General features: G+C 43.5%; 1 protein-coding gene across 3 annotated transcripts in view; it reads right to left on the reverse strand.

Moving 5' to 3' along the window:
* MOCS1 (molybdenum cofactor synthesis 1) overlaps positions 1-15,797 on the reverse strand; it is a 38,361-nt gene extending 22,564 nt beyond the window's left edge. For all 3 annotated transcript variants that reach the window (XM_077161717.1, XM_077161716.1, XM_077161718.1), the window contains exons 1-3: positions 15,621-15,797; positions 8,635-8,761; positions 6,970-7,137 (exon numbers count right to left, since the gene is read on the reverse strand). In XM_077161717.1, coding sequence (XP_077017832.1) covers positions 6,970-7,137; positions 8,635-8,761; positions 15,621-15,743 — 418 coding nt within the window. In that variant the 5' untranslated portion in view covers positions 15,744-15,797. The remainder of the gene's footprint in view (positions 1-6,969; positions 7,138-8,634; positions 8,762-15,620) is intronic.
* Between the last annotated feature and the right edge of the window lie 4,655 nt (positions 15,798-20,452).

Genomic DNA, 20,452 nt, shown 5'->3' on the forward strand with positions numbered 1-20,452 from the left:
AATCAAGAATCACCAAACATTTAAGATTTGCTGTGAAAGAAAATGACCAAATTCCATGAACAGAAGAATGAAGGAAGAAGGAGAAGGAACTGAGATAAAAGAAGACAATTCTTTTAAAATGCTGGGCTAATACCCTCAGAGTGCTAAAACTACATCTTGAAAACAAGAAAAAGAACTGACTAGAAGGCTTGAAAGTAAATAGCATAGTTATACAAAGAATAAAACTCCATGGATGCAAATGTTATGGACTTTGACAAAGTCATATCACACTAATGTAACTTACAACTTCTATACACAAACATTAAAGTTCTTTTTTTTTTTTTTTTTTTTTTTTTTTTTTTTTTTTTTTAAAGGAAAGACAGAGAGAAGGAAGGAAGGATAGAAGGAAGGAAGAGAGGAAGAAAGGGAAACATCTTTTAAACATTTTCTTGTTTTTTATTGTATTTTGTTTCTCCGTTTTCGTTACATGGGCTGGGGCCGGGAATCGAACCGAGGTCCTCCGGCATAGCAGGCAAGCACTTTGCCCGCTGAGCCACCGCGGCCCGCCCTAAAGTTCTTTTTAAGGAATTACTTTTAATTTTTTAAAAGTTATTAACCATCCATAAACCCGGGTTCGATTCCTGGTGCCTGCTCATGCAAAAAAAAAAAAAAAAAGTTATTAAAAACAAGGAAATTGTAGCATAGACAAAAAGGTCACCCTAAAATAATATAGTTTATGATATACTGATATTTATATGTGTTATGTGGTGGGGGGGATGGAAGAGCAAGATTAAGAGCTGATTATAGGGAACAGATTTAAAGCTTGAACACTAGAAATTGTTAATGATTGTGTCACACATGTAAATGCAACCATCCTATGAATTCTCATAAAAAATATAAACTTTGCAGACTCTGATTTAAGCAGCAAATTAAGTACATTTGTATCATTTAAAGAATCTCACAACTTCTATAGGAAAAAATGGAACACTAGGAGATTTCCAGTGATGGAATTACTGGGCTCAAAAGTAGGAACACTAAATTTTTCTGGAAAAACTTAACAAGAGAAAAGTCAAGTCATGTATATACATACCACTCAGCGAGATTCACTGTCATTACTCTTCAAAAAGTTTTCAAAGATCATTAATATGAATATAGATTTAGATTGGATTTTTATAGCTATTCATGTTAATTATAAGATTATATTTAAATATCTGTATCATTTCGCCACTTAAAAACTATAATGAAAATTTTCTAATAATAAAACAATGCATGGGAAAGTAGAGTAGACACACATGAAGAGCAAATGAGCAAGCTGGAAAACTGAGCAAAGTAATTCTCCCTGAACTGTATACAAAAGAATGAAAAGAATGAGATCTGTAAAAACCATCTACTCGCATTCAAATGTAATAAAATCCAGAAGAAAGAGAAAGCTTGACAAATCAAGCTCACAATGAAATGCCACTTAAACTTGCTTAACTGCGGTAAGTTCAACAAGATCTCTTACATATTACTGTAGGTAGAGTATGAATTGGTACAACCACTCAACAAGATAATGCTAAATTGTTTTCCAAAGTTAAACATCCTATGATCCTGCAACTATACACAGAAATACATGAATGAAAATAAGAATGTTCAAAGCAAAACGATTTATATCAGAGAAAAAACTGGAAATAATCTAAATGCTCACTGGCAGGAAAATGTATGGTATATTCATATAATGGAACTTTAGCTAGCAGAGAAAAGGAATGAGGTAAGCTCTGGATGGTGTGTATCAGTTTCAGTTGAGTCAAAAGGAAAGCCCCAGAAGACCACAGATGCATAATACTTATAAAGTTCAAAAACACTGTATCTAATGTTTAAAAAGCAAGATAAATCTGATTTTTTTAAAAGCAAGAGAATGAAGTATCAGTGGCAGAGAGAGTTCAAATAGAGTTGAGAGGCTACTCTGGAGATTGCTCTTACACAAGCTTCAGGTAGACGTTGCTACCTATCATAACTTGCCAACCCCCAACCAGGACCATTCCAGTCAATCCTAAAGAACACCTAGGGCAGTTTATAAGATTCCACAAAGGTTCCAGGTACTAGACTAATTTTCCAGAAACCTACAACCTCCAGATGGGTCCCTGGTTCAAATATGTCCTGAAACCTACCCCAGCCTCTCCAGAATATCAGATAGTTTCATCTCCCTACATATTAGTGACAGACCCTTCCAATAGTAAAAATGTAGAATGGCCATAGCCCAAACAACCCCAAAGAGAGGTATGGAAGGATCAAAGGTGATGGAGGAATTATACATAAAAGATAGGATTTAACATATATATGCTGAATCATTAAATTGATATCTCTTTTAGTCTCCAGTATTTTAGAGCAGTTAGAAGTAAAAACCTGAAATTGTGAAATTGTAACTCATGTCAAAGTCTGAAATATATTTTACAGACCACAATTTTAATTGCGGTGCTGTGCTTTGAAATTTATAGTTTTGTATATATGTTATTGTTCACAAAAAACAGAAGGAAAAAAAAGTTGATTGTGATGATAAAAAAGTATTTAAGCCCTCTAGCCTCCTATACTCTGGAGCACTAGAAGGAAGTATATGAGAGGATCGTATGGTAGCCCATGACAAACTCTGGAATCTGTCCTGTAACCACGTTGAAGAGTGCTTTGAAAACTATTGCTTTCTTATTTCTTTGCTTTGTATGTATGTTATACTATACAATAAAAAATTTAAAAAAATAGCAAGAGAATGATAAATGCAAAATATAAGAGTGTTTAGTTCATGGAGGGGAGGTGGAGTACAGGACAGAGAAGGCCACACAAGTAGTTATAAGTTATTGCTAGTATTCTTATTCTAAAATTAAGTTGGTGGGATAGTGGGTTTCCTTAGGAATTTATAACATTACTAAAACATAAATAAATTAATACAAATAAAGCAGAGCAGGTTAAGCCCAGACTGAGGAAGACAATATCTCATGAACCAGGGGTTATGATTTCATCTAATTCTATGAGATTGGAGGCCATCAAAAATAAAGCAGAACTCAAAAACTCTTGTCCCTCTTCAAAAGCCTTCAATGGCTCCCTATTGAACTTAGCCCTCTCCTGGACTTTAAGCCCATTAAATCTAGCTACTTCCTATTTATTTATTTATTCTACTTAATTTAAGACTGAAACAAAACAAAAAAGAAAAAGTCTGTGGGACTGTATAATTCTCACACTATGCCAAGCACACGTAACAATGACACTTTGTCCTTGAAGTTAGGATCTAAAACATGAGCTCCACAAACTTCTCCAACACTATCACAGAACTTATGTATTTAGTTGCCTTCTTCCTTTATTTCTTTTGGAAACATCCAAACCCTTACTGTCCAGTATTGTAGCTGTTAACCACATGTGGCTATTTAAATGAATGAAAAGACAATAAAGTTATAAACGGAGCTCCTCAGTCACACTATATGTAAAGTGCTCAAGAGATAAATGTGGCTGGTAGCTCTAGTATCCAATAACACAGATATGAAATATTTCCATCACCTCAAAGTTCTGTTGGACAGCAATGCTTTAAAACTATCTCAACTGAAAGAAGGAGCAGAAGAATTTGCTTATACACAAGCTGGGATGGAAAAGTGCTAGAGGGAAAGGGTGGACAGAGGGGATCACAAATCATTGTAGAGAGAGCTGAGCTGCCTGAACCATTCCTGTGGGGAGCTCTGCAAGTGGCATAAGGCTCAAGGCTGACAGGGCTTTAGGCAGGGACTCAAAGTGAACAGGCAGGCTCTACCAATGAAACCTGCAATCCCTTCACTGGGCAGGGGAAGGATGCCTCAAATCCCTTACCTGGACAAGTATTTGATACCATCCTGCCTCTAACTTCTGGAGGTTCTGGAAAGCAAGTCCCTGGAGAATAGAGTTCCATGTGACGGTTTAATTGACGTGGATCTGATCAGGCATTTCAGTGGAAGTCAGGATTGGAAATGCAGTTACACAGGAAGGATCTGTGGAAAGTCCTTCTCTCTGATGGTTTGGATCACTGTGAACTACATGGAAAGCTGACAAGGTCTTTGTAAAATCTGTATGAGCAGAACCAGTGCCATCCTGGACTGAAAAGGACACAGAAGGGATGAATTGAAGGAAGAATGACTTCAAGGGCAGAACCATGGAAACTGAGGTTTGAATCAAAGAGATCTCACACCAGAGAGCAGGCTCTCCCACGTGTGTAGAAAGAGGAGATTCACCATAACACTTGGAGGGGGCAGGCCTTGTACCCTACTGGTTAGGAACAACATTAAAACTCCAATGCTTGGGGAAGGTGGGGCCTGTGGTTCAACATCCTGAGAGCCTAGCCACCACCTCAGTGCTCGAAGAGGGTAACACCTGTGTCCCAGGACAGTCTGGGAGAGTCTGTTCCCACCCTTCATCTCAGCCCTTCTTCTCCCACTAGCACCCACTTGCCCTGCTTTTTACGGCTGTTTGCTCCTAAGAAATACCTCTGGGTAAGGTCAAAGGAGGTAGTTTGACAGGTGCCAGTGTTAGCAGATACAGCACCACAGGAGTCCAAGGCATGGTGGCCACACTTGAGAGGGAGTGGGAGTGGTGAAATTTTTTCCCCCATCAACCTTGGCAGCAGGAAGTAAATCCTCAGAGCATGTCTCTGCCACTGTGTCCATGTCAAACCCAATATGAGTGTGGTGATGAATATTTACTCATTCCATGCTGTCAACCAGGATTAACAAGCATGAAACATCAGAGCAGAAAGACTAGTCCACAGATGAGGAAGCTGAAGCTCGGGGTAGAGAAGGAACCTGCACATGTTCACATGGCCAGGGAGTGGCAGAATGAAAACAGATTTTCCACTCTTCCCACCACACAAACTGGTGACCTCTGTGGCCGCTTCTGGCCCAGGCATCTTGTGCCCCTGTGATGCTCATCCCCTGTGGTCTCTCACAAGTCCTGGTATAGGACACAGAAATGTAAGTGAAGCCCATGCCAGAGGGCAGGAGGGAGAGAAAGTGGCTAGAATGAGGGGGCTGGACCTGGCAGCCAATACATTTCACAAGGTTCAGCACTTTCCTGGAACCGAGCCTTCTTTCTAGCTCTAAGGAGCCAACTGGAGCAGGGAGGTGGGGAAGGAGTCAGCTCCCCAGGGCTGGCTTGGCTTGTCCAGCACAGGGATAACAGCAGGATCTCTGTTCAAGTGACCAGTGGGGGCAGGGAATTGGCCACAGGGAAGGACAGAAGAGAGGACTATCAGGAAGGGCACTGGGCTCCCCTTGCTCAGATCTTATCAGAAGGCAGGTCAATCCTGCTCCCCTGGCTGTGTCCTCCAAGGGCCATAGGTTCCTGAAATGGGGACTATGGCTCATTCATCTTTGTATCACCAGCACAGTACCAGGCACATAAGAAGGCATTCAAGAAGACTTTTACTGAATACCTGAATGAGGCAGAAAGCTGACAGCTAGGGTATGGGTGGGGGTGGGAGAGCAGTCAAGAGCATGAAACTATTTTCTTCTGATTTCATCATCTATAATTACATGGGCAAAGGTCTCTCTCTGACCTTGGGGCCTAGGAGCAGCATTTGGCAAAAGGTTCTGACAGTTTACTCCTTATAAAGCACTTTCGATTTTTCTCATTTCATCCTCAGCTCGATCTTATAGGAGATGTACTAGCTCTGAGCCTTAAAATGGATTTTTAAATTGCCCAAAGGTACAGTACTAGTAAGAGGCACAGTTGAGATTCAAGCACATGGATATGTTACCATTCATTCAGCAAATATCAGTAACCACTGGCTATGCATATCAGGCATGGTTCTAGCAGTTAGACACACAGCTGGCAACAAAACTCACCTTAGCTCCCAGAGAGCTCTCATGTGAGCTAATGGAGGAGGCAGAAAATTAAAAATTATGTTATAAAGAAACATGCTATGAAGAAAAGTAAGGTAAGGTGAGAGAAGAGAGCAAGGGTTGGCACACTTTTTCTGTAAAACGCCAGAAAAATTTGTGAGGCATACAGTCTTTGTCACAACTATTCAACTCTGATGAAAACCAGCCACAGACAATAGATAAATGAACAGGATGGCCATGTTTCAATAAAACTATATTTGTGGACACTGAAATAAATTCATGTAGTTTTCAGGTATCACAAAAATCATATGTCATGTGTTTTTCTTCTTTTGAATTCTTTTCAACTGCTTAGAAATATAAAAATCATTTTCATTTTGCATGCTATACAGCAAATTGCTGCCAATTCATAGGATGCACAGGGTTGGGGCATTTATGTATGGATGCACTTTAAACAGAGTGGCCAAAGAAGGCCTTGCTAAGGAGATGACATCTGAGTAGTGACCTATATGAGGTCAGGCAGCTAGTGCAAAGGCCCTGCAGTATAACTAGGATGGAAAGAGTAAGGTAGAGTGGCAGGCAAGAGGTCACAGAGGTTAGCAGGAGCCTGCTGAGGAGGAGCCTCTGAGCCCTTCAGAGACCACTAGCCTCTGACACGTACTAGATCTGTGACTTTGAACTTTGGTCTCACTTTCTCATTAAAATGGAAATACCTGTACCTGTGTCAGGGAGGTATTGTAGGATTAAATGAGCTAATGTGTATAAGGTATGTGGTGAACGTCTAAATGAATCTTATTTGCAGTTATCAATATTAGAGTGATCTGCTCTGAATTTTATTTTTAACAGGGTCACTCCAGCTGCTGCAAGGAGAGAGGGCTCTAGGGAGGCAAGTGGGGTTCAGACAGGCAATTTCAGGAATCCAAGTGGGGAGGTGATGGTGCCTGGCTAAGCTGGCAACAGTGAAAGTGGTGAGAGGCAAGGGTGCAACTAAAACTACCAAGTGGGTTTGCGAGTGGCAGCTCAGTTATCGAGATGACCCTCCATGAAGATGTCTTACAAGCTCCCAATGATCAGCAAGTACTGGATTCATCCCCAATATGTCAGGTCCAGTTGGATGAGGCACGAGCTGGGAGAAGCAGTGACAACTTTTGTCATAACTCACCCACGATGTTGACAACGTCAGGCCGGATAAGAGGCTCTCCGCCCGTGAGCCGGATCTTGTCTATGCCTTCCTTCACAAAGAGCCGTGCAAGGGCCAGGATCTCCTCTGTGGTCAGCAGGTCAGCCTTGGGGGTCAGTGGGATACCCTCCTCGGGCATGCAGTATTGACCTAAGGGGCAGGGAGGAGATGTGGAGTTAGGAAATAAGTACAGAAATCAGGCCCAGGATATCCCCACTTCCCAATTCCACCATCAGGCCTGGTTCTCCAGAACCCCATGGGGACAATGAGAAGAGGTCTCACCATATCTTCAAACCCTAGACCAGATTCTCTCCAGATCTTATTTTTCTCATTCATAAAATGCTAACACCCCCCTCCCCATCTGGCCTCAATATCACTCAATTGGGGAGCTGAGGGTATAGGATAAAGATGATAAACTAGGTTGAGAGTAGAGCCTGGCTTGAGGTAGGGGGTTGCCAAAATGCTGATTCCTTCAGTCCAAGTAGTGGCTAGGCAAAGTACACCTGGAATGGAAGGGCCCTGGGCCCATTCCATCTGGAATGTTCACCCTCCCTCATTTCATCCGGTTTGGTATACAACTATTCCCTCTGTGTGTGCTGTGATGTGATGTGAAAGAGGCTGAAAAATATTCACAGGCCTGGTAGAAGCTGCTCTCCTCTGCAACTAAAAGTGTTCTCACATCCATCCTATCTCTGTCAGGTCATCACTGGCCCTATTTTATAGGTGGGAAAGCTGAGGTACTACTTGTTCAGGGTGAGATGGCAGAATGGGGCAAATGTAATGAGCCATGGTGGGTGAGGGGTGCCATCATCTCCTAAGCCATCAGTTCCTATAGCCGGTTTTATAAGGACTAGGTCAAGATCTGTTTAGAGGGTCATGAAGTCAAATTAGTGACTTGAGTCTGGAATTGGTTCTTCAAGATAAGATAGGACAGAACAGAAAAATCAGAATGTACTAAGAGTATTATTCGGTCAAACACTATATACGCACATACACGCATATGAACATATTTATTGGGTCATGAAGTAAATGTATTTTTTATTATAGTAGAGAGGAAGAGAGCGAGAAGGGAGAGGAACGGAAAGTGATGGGATGGGGGTAGAGAGAGAAGGGGAGGGGAAGAAGGAAGAAAATTCAGTCAACTTTGGAAGTTCCCTCCAGCAGTGGACATACTACCTAGAGTCCTTCATGTGGGCTTATGAAATGAGTATTCTGCATGTCAGCCTGGCCACAGCCCTGACTTCTATCAGGGGACTGAGGTGTCCCCAAAGTAGGTACTTTTAGCCATGGGCCCTCCTATGATTTCACATGTCTACCACCATCCCCATCACCATGTCCTGATATTTGCGAACTGTAGGGGAAATAAACAGTAAAGAACCTTGAAAGAGTGAGAGACCCTAGACCCAATCTTAATCCTAATCATAAGAGCAATTCTGTTCTTAAATCTAAGTCCTAGTAGAACCCAGTTTCAAGAGTTCTCTCTCATCCCTGAACTCTACTTGGCCTGAGAGGCAAAGGGTGGTGGGTGGGGAAGTTAGAAAGAAGGATTAAGAGGCTAGAGAGGAATTCCTGGATGTGGGAAGGTTTCAGAAGCCACTTCAAAGGACAGCTACAGGAGCCCAGAACTGGGTGAGAGAGGTGACTCACATCTGAGGTTGCACTTCTCCGTGAGGGAGATTCGCAGGTAGTTATGTCTCCGGCCAAAACTGTCAGTGAGGAAGGTGGAGAAGGGGGTCATAGGCTCCCCCAGGAAATGCTTCCGCCTGGACAGCTCCTGCAAAGACACAGGGAGGGAAGAAAGTGTGGCTATCTGATCGCAGGCTGGTGGAAAAGAGCAAGAAGGACACACCTGGGGAGGACTCAGATGAGCCCCAGAATGTGCTATACCTCTCTCATCCAACATTTATACGGCATGACTAACATCTCCATACATTTGGGCCCCACTGGGGGAGAAGGGACTATCCTTCTCATTTATAGATTAGGAAACAGGCCAGAGCAGAAGGCTCCCACCCCACCCTCACCTGTGGCCCCAACACTCACCCCGGCAGGGTACTACACCTCTGCAGGGCATGGAGCTTGCTTGCTAGTTGGGCAGCCAGATAGAGGGCAGGGCATGAAACCCATCCCAGGGTGTCATCTTCCTCCCTGCCCCCATCCTATTGCCCACCCCCTCCTTCAAAGGAAGTCTGTCTAGGAATAAACAAACATTTCCAACAACTCTAGGTGGACAGGGTCACTAGGAGAGAATATACCACTTCAGCAGCTGGCAACCACCGGAGCAGGAACATTTCCAGAAAAGAGGGGAGGGTGATAACAGCACATTCCTTACCTTTACCATGGGGACACAATGAGCTAAAAGCAAACCCACCAACTGCAGGGGGCTGGGGAATGTCATACAAGCTGCCTCCCCCATAACTATCTCCAGCTGTCTGGGTTCCTTGCAGTCTTCTGCCTGCCAGGAGGAACCAATAAGGTCAAGCCATCAGGAGAGGTGGGGCACTATACCCATTTGGAAAGGCTGGTGCTCATGGGAAGGGACAAGACTAACCCAACGAAGGAGACCCACAGGAGGAAGGAGGCAATAGCCCAGCCCCAGGGAAGGAGGAATGGAGGGGTCAAGATGAGTATTCCACAGACAGTATTTGAATCTGTATTCTTCACTGTGCTCAGTGCCAAATGGAAGGATTATATACCTTTTGTTCAGGGCCTAAAACTAAGCAGATTACTGGAGACTCCTTGTAAGGTCTAAACTTGTCCTAGGGCGAGTTAGCCTCACCCTTTCCCCACGTCTGATCCAGTCTGATCCATCTCTCTCCAAGAGCAGAACTCTGGGTCTTGACAGATGTTGATGAGATAATTGTCCCATAGAAGTAACATTTGCAAAGCATTTTTAAGTTTCCAAAGACATACTCTCTTGCTCAATTCCCACACCCACCCAGAAAGGGATTATTACAACTTCAGAGAGGATCCAAGAACACCCTTGGCAGAACCATGACCCAACTCTAAGGCTTGTGAGCCAAAGGTCGAAAATCTTTCCTCTAATTATATAAGAAGGGTGCAAGAGAGCCCTCAGGAAGATGATTGAGGTAAGGCACAGTCACTGCTCTAGAATCCTTAGAACAAAGAAATTATGACTGTGCTGGTCATCCATGAGGTCTGTGGACAGGGCTCTGGGTTGGGGACAGTATGACCTGATATGCCGGAAAAGTCCCTTAACTTCTCCAATTCTGGTTTCCAGTTAAAAATAAGAAGAGAGGAATAGGTTAAGGAGTCCTGCTACGGCAAAAAGGGGTAGGCAGGAAGTTGGTAGGTAAACACCTCAGACTATCATGATCTTGTGTCCTAAGAGAACAGAGGGCCTGCCTGAAGTCCAGGGTAACTGCACACTACACAGTAGCAGGAAGAAACATTTACTTCCATGAGCTCCTCAGTGTTGGCTGCCATGTTAGAACCATCTGGGGTGCTTAAGAGAAAAATTCCACTGGAGACCAAGTGAATCAGAATCTCTAGGATTGGAGCCCAGGTGGTGAGGTTTCTTACTCTCCCCCGGTGATTCTAATATGCAGCCAAGATTGAGAATCACTAGCAGAAGCAGTAAGAGTCAAAGTGGTTGGTTGGGGTTGGGGTTGGGTTTGAAGGGGTGGGGAGGGAGGAAAGACCAAAAAACTGTTTCCATAATTTTCCTAGGTCAATAAAACTTACCCTCCTTCTACAAACCCCAAGAGCAACAGATTCCCATCTCCACTGAGAAAGCTTGCTCACAATCCCAAGGCAAGTGAGCAGCAGCTACTTTTCTGAACTGCAGTCTGCTATAATCCTAACAGTCACTCTCTCCCTCCCTGCAACGTGACTATGAAATCTCAAACATCCCCAACTAGAAGGGAAGCTAGGGGTAAGGGAAGCTCCATAATCAAAAAATTTCAATGGCTAACCTGACTCCAGGGTATAAACTAACTAGGAATCTGGATCTTGGCAGAGCTGAAACTTCTCCATCAAAAGATATTTATAATTCAATAATAGGTTACTTACCCCATAAACTCCTTTTATGGAGTAAAAGGTGCCCCCTTCATGCCAAATTTAACAGATTGGGGGGTCAGGGAGAAGGCATAGTAAATCCTGGAAGTTGGAGCTGGGAAGGGGCCCAAGGAATATGACTCAGCAGAAACCAAAGCGCAAGTGAGAACAGCATTAGGCACACCACTCAGGTGACTGCATCCAGATTCATTCAGACTCTGTACCATCAGTACTAGATCTAGCCTTCTAGACACACACACACATACACACACACACACACACACACACACACAGCATACAGCCAACCTCACCCTGCCAGGTATACAAACTTACCACTGAGTATTAACAAGCCTTATCCCACCCCTCCTCCTTCAACATTAAGTGTCCTACTTTCATCCTTCCATTTCTTTCTCCTCTCCCTTATATCTCCTGGAGGAAAAAAAATATCAGTCAAAGGAGCTTAGAAACCACAAGGAGTTTCAGTTTTCAGACAGTGACCTCTTTCACCCAGGAAGTTTTCAGCAGGGGGAAGGGGAAAGAGAAGGGGTCGGGCCATGCCAGAAGTAGTACAACACATTTAGCTACTCATATTTCCAGGCTCACAGCCTGGATCTGGCTGTTCCTTCTGTGTGGGAAACCCTCCTGCCTAACTCAGCATCTCTGGTGTTTGGCACAGTATGTAGGTAACAAGTGTCAAACCACTGTCAAATGAAAAAACAGGCCAGTCCCTAATCTAAAGATAAAGAGTGTGTGCAAAACCCAGCTACACTGGGGTATTCATTCATTTCCAGGTAATCATTCACGATCAGAATAGCTCAACTAATATGATGGTTGTTGACCCTGCCTGAATATTAACATTACCCAAAGAAGTTTTAAGAAGTTACTGATGCCAGAAGCCCACCAGAAAGATTCTGAGGCAGTTATTCTGGGATGGGGCACAGGCCTTGGTATTTTCTTTTTAAGTGCTTCAGCTTTCTACTGCACCACCAGAGCTGAGAACTACTGGCCTGGTATCACCAGTATCAGGTGCTATTTTAATCCAGGGGTATATGTTGAGATTATGAGCACAGGCTTTGGAGTAGCTGAGCCTGAGTCTGGTTCTGTTACTAACTAGCTAAACTCTCTAAGCCTCAGTTTCTTCAGCTATAAAGTGGAGATAATTCTACTTGACTCTTTCGGAGATGAAGATGAGAGAATACAGTTCCTAACAAATAAACGATTGCTGCCGTTCTCTTAACATAGTTCCAGGATACATATATTCATTCACTATACAAATATTCATGGAGGCACACTGGTGGGGTGTGCCATGACTAGTTTTCCTACTCTGAAACATTATGGTTCAGACATTATGACCTGCTGTCACACCACCCAGAGCCAGACAAGGGGACTCGAAGCTTTCCCAAGAGCATGAGTACTAGAGCTATATACCAGGCACTAGGAAGCCTGCCATATGCTATTGGTTATCTCTTGTCTACTTGACCCAGGATGGGGTAAAGTGGGGTGGGAAGGGGTGGTACAGAGGAGTTAGTTAAGGGAAGGACCTGCCCTCAAAGGACAATCCCATAGTATTTAGTCATCAACTAAATGGTAAAGGCCAGCCTCCAAATAGCTTTAGCATCTAGATAGAGTAGCAGGGTTAGCCAGCAGGAAAAGAGTACATTTCAAACTCAGTGCCTCAATTTACCTGCTATTTGGGATGACGTATACTAGAATCCCTATAAAATGAGAGGACTCAGCAGTGTCTAGCCGCTGGTTCTTCTCCCTGCTACCTCCATCCCCACCATATGTGTGAGCTCTTTATACCTATGTAGCTCCTGCCAAGAAGTTGTGCAAACTGGAAGTTAAGATGAGCTTCCAAAAGTCTCCTTTCCCTCTGTATGTCACTTCCCCATGTCAGGTCTTGGTTCTCCCTCTCCCACACCCACTTCCTTCCTGCATAAGTCCCTCTTTAGTGTTGGTTCTTTCTGAGTTCCTAGGTGCCTTTTCCTTCCCCAGAACCACTTTCTCCCCTGCCCCAAAGGCAGCAGGCACAGGACCTCCGGGCAGCTCTAGAGGTCTTATCACCCTGATAAAACCAGCATGGTGCCAGAGATAGGAAAAGGGATGCAGCGCTCCCAGGTTGCAATAATCCCTTCAGAGATCATCCAGGCCACCCCAATCAGGCCATCGGGTCACTATCTCTCCCCTACCCACCTGTCCACATACCTATATGCTACCACCTTCCCTTTCCACCTGCTAAAGTTGCTCAAGGCCCAAGACCCCTTTCCACTGTCCCAACAGTTGGCTCCCACTACATACCTCATGTCTCTCTCCCACACGCACACCCTAATACACAAGCATGTAACATTCAGTGGCTTTCTCTTCTGCCTCTCCAAGCCAGACCACCAGAGCCCTCTGTGGAGCATGGGAGAGAGGGACCCTACAGGGAAGGAATCGGGGGCAGGGGGTTCCAGATGCCCCCCTCCCCGACCCTGCTCTGAATATAGTCAGGCTCTGTGGATCTGCTAATCAGATATCTCCGTATTCATCTTCCCTCCGAGATTTCTCTGAAAGATTAACTTCTGCACTCTGCCCCAGCACATAAAGACAGGCCAATCCAACCCTCTGGTTTATAGATATAAAAAGACGAGAAGCGATTGCAGCAGAAAACAGGTGAAATTGGAGGCAGTAAAAGGGTGAAAACCTGGCACCTGGGTTCCCTTGTCAGTGCTCTGTCTGCTACTCCCTGTGTCCCCTCACTGGTTGCATTTCAAACAGCCAAAAATATGTGCTGACTCCATTGCCTGGAATGGCAGGGGAGTACCCAGAACTGAAGGAGCTCACAGTCTGCTGAGAATAATCCAAATGGGGAATATCAAAGATGGGCTGTCTGATCAAAGAGTTAAGAAATGACTGCACTAAGTGTCCAGGTGGGAGGGAACTAATAGGACACAGTTATGTGCCAACAGTGGCAAAGATAATCACAAAGCACTTAAACTCACTGGGCTTTGTTCTAAGTACTTTATGTATATTAACTTTTTTATTCCCTATAACTACACTATGAAATAGGCACTAATACTCCCATTTTACAGATGAGAACACTGAAGCATTGTGAGGTGAAAGCACTTGCTTAACTTTACATACCTAGTAAATGGTGGGGCTGTGATTCTGCTCGATGAGTGCCTTCACCTGTTATACCTCATCCCACACTGTAAAGGTAGAAGCAGCGTCTCTCGCTATTCTTCCCACAGGGAAGAGGTATAAGCACAGGCATTAATTAGCATTTGAGCTTCTGCCTCCCCATGTTATAGCTCTGTGACTTGAGGAAAGTTACTTAATTCCAATGAACCTCACTTTCCTCACCTGAAAATATACAGACCATACTTAACTGACAGAGTTTACTGTGACAACTCAGTGAGCCCCTATATGAAATCACTTAGCACACGTCCTCTCATGAAAGGCAAAAAGTAAACTGGAGGTGTAGGTGAGTGTGTGTGTGTCGGGGCGGGGGTGGAACTTCTCTTATTGAATTCTTTAATGATCTCTCAGCAATAATGATCTCTCAGCAATCTTTGCTTTCCCATTTTCTCACAAAGAATGTGAGGTCAAAGATAAAGACAAACTTCTCCATTCAATAGGGCTTGCTTCTCCGAAGACCCCCAAGGACTCAAGTTTGAGGAAAGCAAGTTAGGCTGAAGCTCTCGCCTGCACTTAGCAAGTGTGTGTGTGTGTGTGTGTGTGTGTGTGTGTGTGTGTGTGTGTGTGTGTGTGTGTGTGTGTGTGTGTGTGTGCGTGTGTGTGTGTGTTGGAGGGGAACCAGTGATCTGACGGATCTCAGGACCTGGGAGATGGGGAAAGAATGTACAAAGAGCATGAAAAGAGGTTTATCCAAATGAAGCGATGCTCCTCCCTCAAATTACTCCCTGGCCACATGGGAAAAAGAATAACAAACTTGTTATGACATGAAACACTCTGAGTGCAGCTTGTCAAGGACTGAGGGAGTCTACCCCAAACTTTAAAGAGATACAGGAATCTCTACTTGGTAGAGCTCAAGTCCTGCTGTTATGCTCCAGAATCAGGGTGAAACCTCTCTGAAGGAAAATGAAACAATGAAAGAAAAACGAAAACCAAAGGACAAGGTACAGAGCCCTGGGACTACAGAGGTGACACTTCTAGTCCACATCACACTATGAAGTAAGGTGTAACTGGGACACCTGATCACACACCCTCTCCCTGGAAACCCCCCACACAAGCTCCACTCAGGACGGAAGGCTTAAGGAAGAGGGTGCGTGCGGGGCAGGGTTGAGGGGAAACGAATAATACACCTGACTGGGCCTAAACTCCTAATCCCATCCTCCATTCCTGGTTGACCCTCAAACCTGGAAAGGGGTTGCACGGCTGGGTGGGCACGGAGGTTCTTAAGCGACACTCCAGAGCCCGTGCCGCTGGGGTAGCGGGTGAGGCTGGGCAGTCTATCAAGAGAACATCATTGCACCTCCAATGCACCCCTTATTAAGCACTGAGAAGACCCTCCCAGAAGCGGCCGTCAAGGACGCTAAGGGCTGGGCAGGGGCGCTAAGGGCTGCTGGCCTGGGCCGCCGCCTCCCCGGTAAGGTGTAGGTGAGGGGAGGAGGGCTCACCTCCGCTGCGGACCGGGAGGTGTCCCCGGGAAGGGGTTGAGTCACCGGAGCTCCCGAGCTGCAGCTCCGGGTGCCGGACCTCAGGACTCGCCACAGTATCTGGGACAACTGCCGCGCCGCCATGAAGCCTGCTTTCGGGAGGCGAACCTCTGCCCGGCAGAGAGCTTCTAGACTCGCCGCCGGGGATCAACTGGGCGGGGGCGGGGCGGGGGGCGGAGTCCGCGCAACCAATCGGCGAGGCGCCTCGCCGCGCCGCCTTCTGGGAGATGTAGTCCACTCTCTCCGTCCTTTCCTGGGGCCTACATTTCAACTCTTGGGGAAAGCCCCCGGTCTTTTCCTCCTGATTTTAGCTGATCGGATTTGAGACTTGGTGGTGTGACTGGCACAAAGTGCTGTAGGCAGAGCAGGACTAGGGCTAGGTCAGACAGGCCCTAGACACAGGGTCGAAATCTAAGAAGGTGCCCAAATCTTGTTTATCCAGATAAATAACATTTTAATGCACTATTCTGAAAAGTTATTGTTAAAAGAAAACAAAACAAAACTATGATATACAAAATACCAACATTTTAATGAAAACAGGCTCCAACCCTGCACTTGCATGGTTCTTTCTCATTCACTTCACCCTCATCCAGACCCTGATTGTAGGGCTGTCAGCTACCTCTTTCAAGTTATACTTGTCCAGTTGTGTCCCCAAGGACATTAACAATATTGGACTCTCTAGTTTAAAAAGGAGTATTTGGGGAGAAGTCGTAAAATGAGTGAATATCATTTTTTAATGTTGCCAACATACCATTACACTAAACATCATTCAGTACTTACAACAATCCTGCAACTAATAGACAACTCCATTTTGCACAGGAGGAAACTGAGGCTTAGAGAAGCTAAATGAATTGCAGAAGGTCACACAGCTGATAGGTGATAAAACTGAGATTCAAGATCAGGATAGTCTGACTTCTGCGATTATACATTCAATATTCTGAATGTGGGGTGGGCCAGGGTGGCTCAGCAGGCAGAGCTCTCACCTGCCATACTGGAGACCCAGGTTCAATTCCAGGTGCCTGCCCATGTGAAAAAAAAAGATTCTGAATGTCTTGGGAATGGAGAGTAGAGTCTCTATTTGCTTCTCTGAGTCTTCTAAGATTTTGCATGGTAATTTACACTCAATAATGAATCTATGTCTACTAAGTCTTATTATTCTCCACCAGCCAGTTCATTGTTTCCAAAATCCTATCATCATGGAATTGCAAGAATGGAATACTGATGAGAACATACTAGCTGCCAAGTGTATGTTAGCAAATGGAGATACAGTTTCTGGACTTGAAGAATTGAGAGACTTGTTGGTGGCAGGGAAAAAGTCACTCAATATAATTGACTTTTACAAAAAAGTCAATTATGAAAGCTGGGGTGATTGTAGTTTTAGGCACATGATGAGTTTCTACTGATGTTATTCAAAGTTCAGTAAATAGGTTGCAAGAGCTGAATGTGTGCCTGGTTATGTTCGAAACTGATAAGAAAAGACTGATGAATGTATTTGCAGAGGGCTTGAGGACCCACTGAGGGCTGTTCAAGCTGTTTACTGCTAAATTTAGATATGCCTGGACATGTCAGGGGAACTGAAGGCAGGGTTGAGGAAGATGAAAAGCTCTACAAGGAGGACACCTGAAAAGTCTTCCAGGAGAGGTCTCAACCTCAGGGGGGGAAGCCACCTATCATGATGAACTCCACCCAGTAGCAAGTCCTTGGAGTTTGGAGAAAGTAGGGTTTCTGAGTCTATATGTTGGTTCTTAATCAGCTCTGTCCCCAGCTATATCGGTTTCCTATGTCTGTTGTAAAAAATTACCACAAAAGTGGTAGTTTAACTGAATGAAGCTGCATGTGAGAATGATAGAGGGAGGAGGGCTGGGGGCATAAATGAAATCAGAAAGAAAGATAGACGTCAAAGATTGAGATGGTATAATCTAGGAATGCCTAGGGTGTATAATAATAGTGACTAAATGTACAAATTTTAAAAATGTTTGTGCATGAGGAAGAATAAAGGAATGTCATTACTTCAGGATGCTGAAAATAGATGGTAATTAATATTTTAAAATCTCACCTTATGTGTGAGACTAAAGCAAAAAATGTTTATTTGGTACAAAATTTATACTTTGACTAATGCATTTCCTAATATAAGTTACGTAGATAGCTTGACTGAACACCATAAGTACTTGGAATCTCAGGTAGGACATGAGATTTTGTTGGTTTGTCCAGAGTGATGCCCTGATGAATCCCAGAGTGATTCGATCAGTGAGTGGAAAAATATTTGCAAAGTCCCCTTCGGGGAATGGTGAGAACGGGAAGAAATTCAACTTCCCCAAGTTAAATTCTTGATATTCTCACAAGCAGTGTGGACAACCAAAGCTATAGGCTGAGCCCCCAGTCTTGGGGTTTGTTCATATGAAACTTAACCCCACAAAGGATAGGTCAAGTCTACTTAAAATTTAGGCCTAAGAGTCACCCCCAAGAGTGTCTCTTTTGTTGCTCAGATGTGGCCTCTCTCTCCAGCCAACACAACAAGCAAACTCACCACCCTCCCCCTGTCTATGTGGGACATGACTTCCAGGGGTGTGGACCTTCCTGGCAACGTGGGACAGAAATCCTAGAATGAGCTGAGACTCAGCATCAAGGGATTGAGAAAAACCCTAGAATGAGCTGAAACTCAGCATCAAGGGATTGAAAAAACCTTCTCGACCAAAAAGGGGGAAGAGTGAAATGAGACAAAGTGTCAATGGCTGAGAGATTCCAGACAGAGTTGAGAGGTTATCCTGGAGGTTATTCTTATGCATTAAGTAGATATCACCTTGTTATTCAAGATGTAATGGAGAGGCTGGAGGGAACCGCCTGAAAATGTAGAGCTGTGTTCCAGTAGCCATGTTTCTTGAGGATGATTGAAAAATGATATAGCTTTCACAGTGTGACTGTGTGATTATGAAAACCTTGTGTCTGATGCTCCTTGTATCTACCTTGTCAACAGATGAGTAGAACATATGGAATAAAAATAAATAATAGGGGAACAAATGTCAAAATAAATTTGGTTTGAAATGCTAGTGATCAATGAAACGAGGGGTAAGGGGTATGGTATGTATAATCCTTTTTTTTTTCTGTTTTCATTTTATTTCTTTTTCTGTTGTCTTTTTATTTCTTCTTCTGAATTGATGCAAATGTTCTAAGAAATGATGAATATGCAACCAAGTGATGATATTGTGGATTACTGATTATATATGTAGAACGGAATGATCACATGCTAATGTTTTAGTTCACTTGCTAATTTTTTTAAATTAATAAATAAATAAATTTTTAAAAAAGAAGTTAGGATTTAGGGGATGAACTATGGTTACTGAGTTATTATATAGATATTTCTTTTACTTTCTGTTAATTTCAGTAGTCAGAGGGAAATCTCTGAAATCTCTGTAGTCCAGCTGCCTTGATCTCTGATAATGATTGTATAGCCTTTATCTTATGACCTTGTGATTGTAAAAACCTTATGGCTAACCTTCGCTTGTACCCATTTTATCCAGTTTTTTGACTTTAGAATTTTATGGTCACTGAAGACAGCCCCTAATGGTTATTAATGAAGGATCTTAGGTCAGCCCAGAACTAACCCACCCCAAGTCCAAAGTTATCTTGATAACCTAAATTGGATCTAACCAAAATGGGCCTGCCTGATATACACAATAGCTTAGACTTTAACTATAAGTCACACATACTTCATTATAATACTAAAAGTCACTCCTTTCCTATTAAGTCCACCATTTTCTTAAATATGTTCTATGACAAAGCATGTACCCAGTCTGCGCATGCTCAATAATTAAATAACCTCTAATTATATCATCTGGAGCTGTTGTGCTCATTATCCCAAGACCTGTCCATCTTTTAATAATTCAAAATTATCAGAATTGCTATAGTTTAGGTAGACACAAATTTGGGTCAATAGACCATTGGATATCCTGCTTCACTCCTAGCAATAAACTTTTCCTCTCTTGGAAAAAAAAAGTGGTAGTTTAAAATGACAGACATTTATTTATTTTACAACTTTGGAAGACAGAAATTCACAATGAGCCATGCAGTGCTAAAATTCTGTAAACCCAGAACTGGGCAAAACCTTAAAGCTTACTTAGTTTAGCTTTTAAGTGAAAAGCCTCTCTACATTATCATGAATCTAGCTGGACGTCTTTAATGACAGGAAACTTGCTGGCTTCTTGATGTTGCCTGTTCTGCTTAAATGCCTCCCTGTATATTAAAATTCTTACTTGTACAGAGCAAAAATGTATCTTATTCTTTCAACATAAAGTCTCGACCAAGACAGACACTCCACTAAGGACTAAGAATGCAGAAATACCTTCAGGAGCTCACAGCCTAGAGTGGGGCTCTGACCTGGACGGTCCCTGGGTGGATGTGGGGGAATATGTAGACCCCTGAAATCAGATGCGTGATGTAGTATTTATGCTTTTTTTTTTTTTTCTGGAGAGAGGTGACTGTGTCAACATGTTCAAAGAGATGGAGAATACTGGTCTAGAAATCCCCCTCCTATGATGTTCTCCTATTGGCCCTCTTTTTTAGCCCTTAGGGCTAGACATCTATCCCCCTCTTTCATTTGAAAGCTTTAATACAAGTTCTCTTCTTTTCATAGTAAACAGCAGCAAAGCCCAATCGTTGTATTCAGCATTATGTGTCACTGCACCATTTTAGTTCATCTCCACAAACACAATTTAGTTTGTTAATGTCCCAGTGGCAGATTGTAAATTTGAATGATGGTTCAAACAATCTCTCTTCTCCTACATGTTCTTCTAGAA

Source organism: Tamandua tetradactyla, chromosome 5 (genome assembly GCF_023851605.1).
Source record: "Tamandua tetradactyla isolate mTamTet1 chromosome 5, mTamTet1.pri, whole genome shotgun sequence".
Classification (NCBI taxonomy): Eukaryota; Metazoa; Chordata; class Mammalia; order Pilosa; family Myrmecophagidae; genus Tamandua; species Tamandua tetradactyla.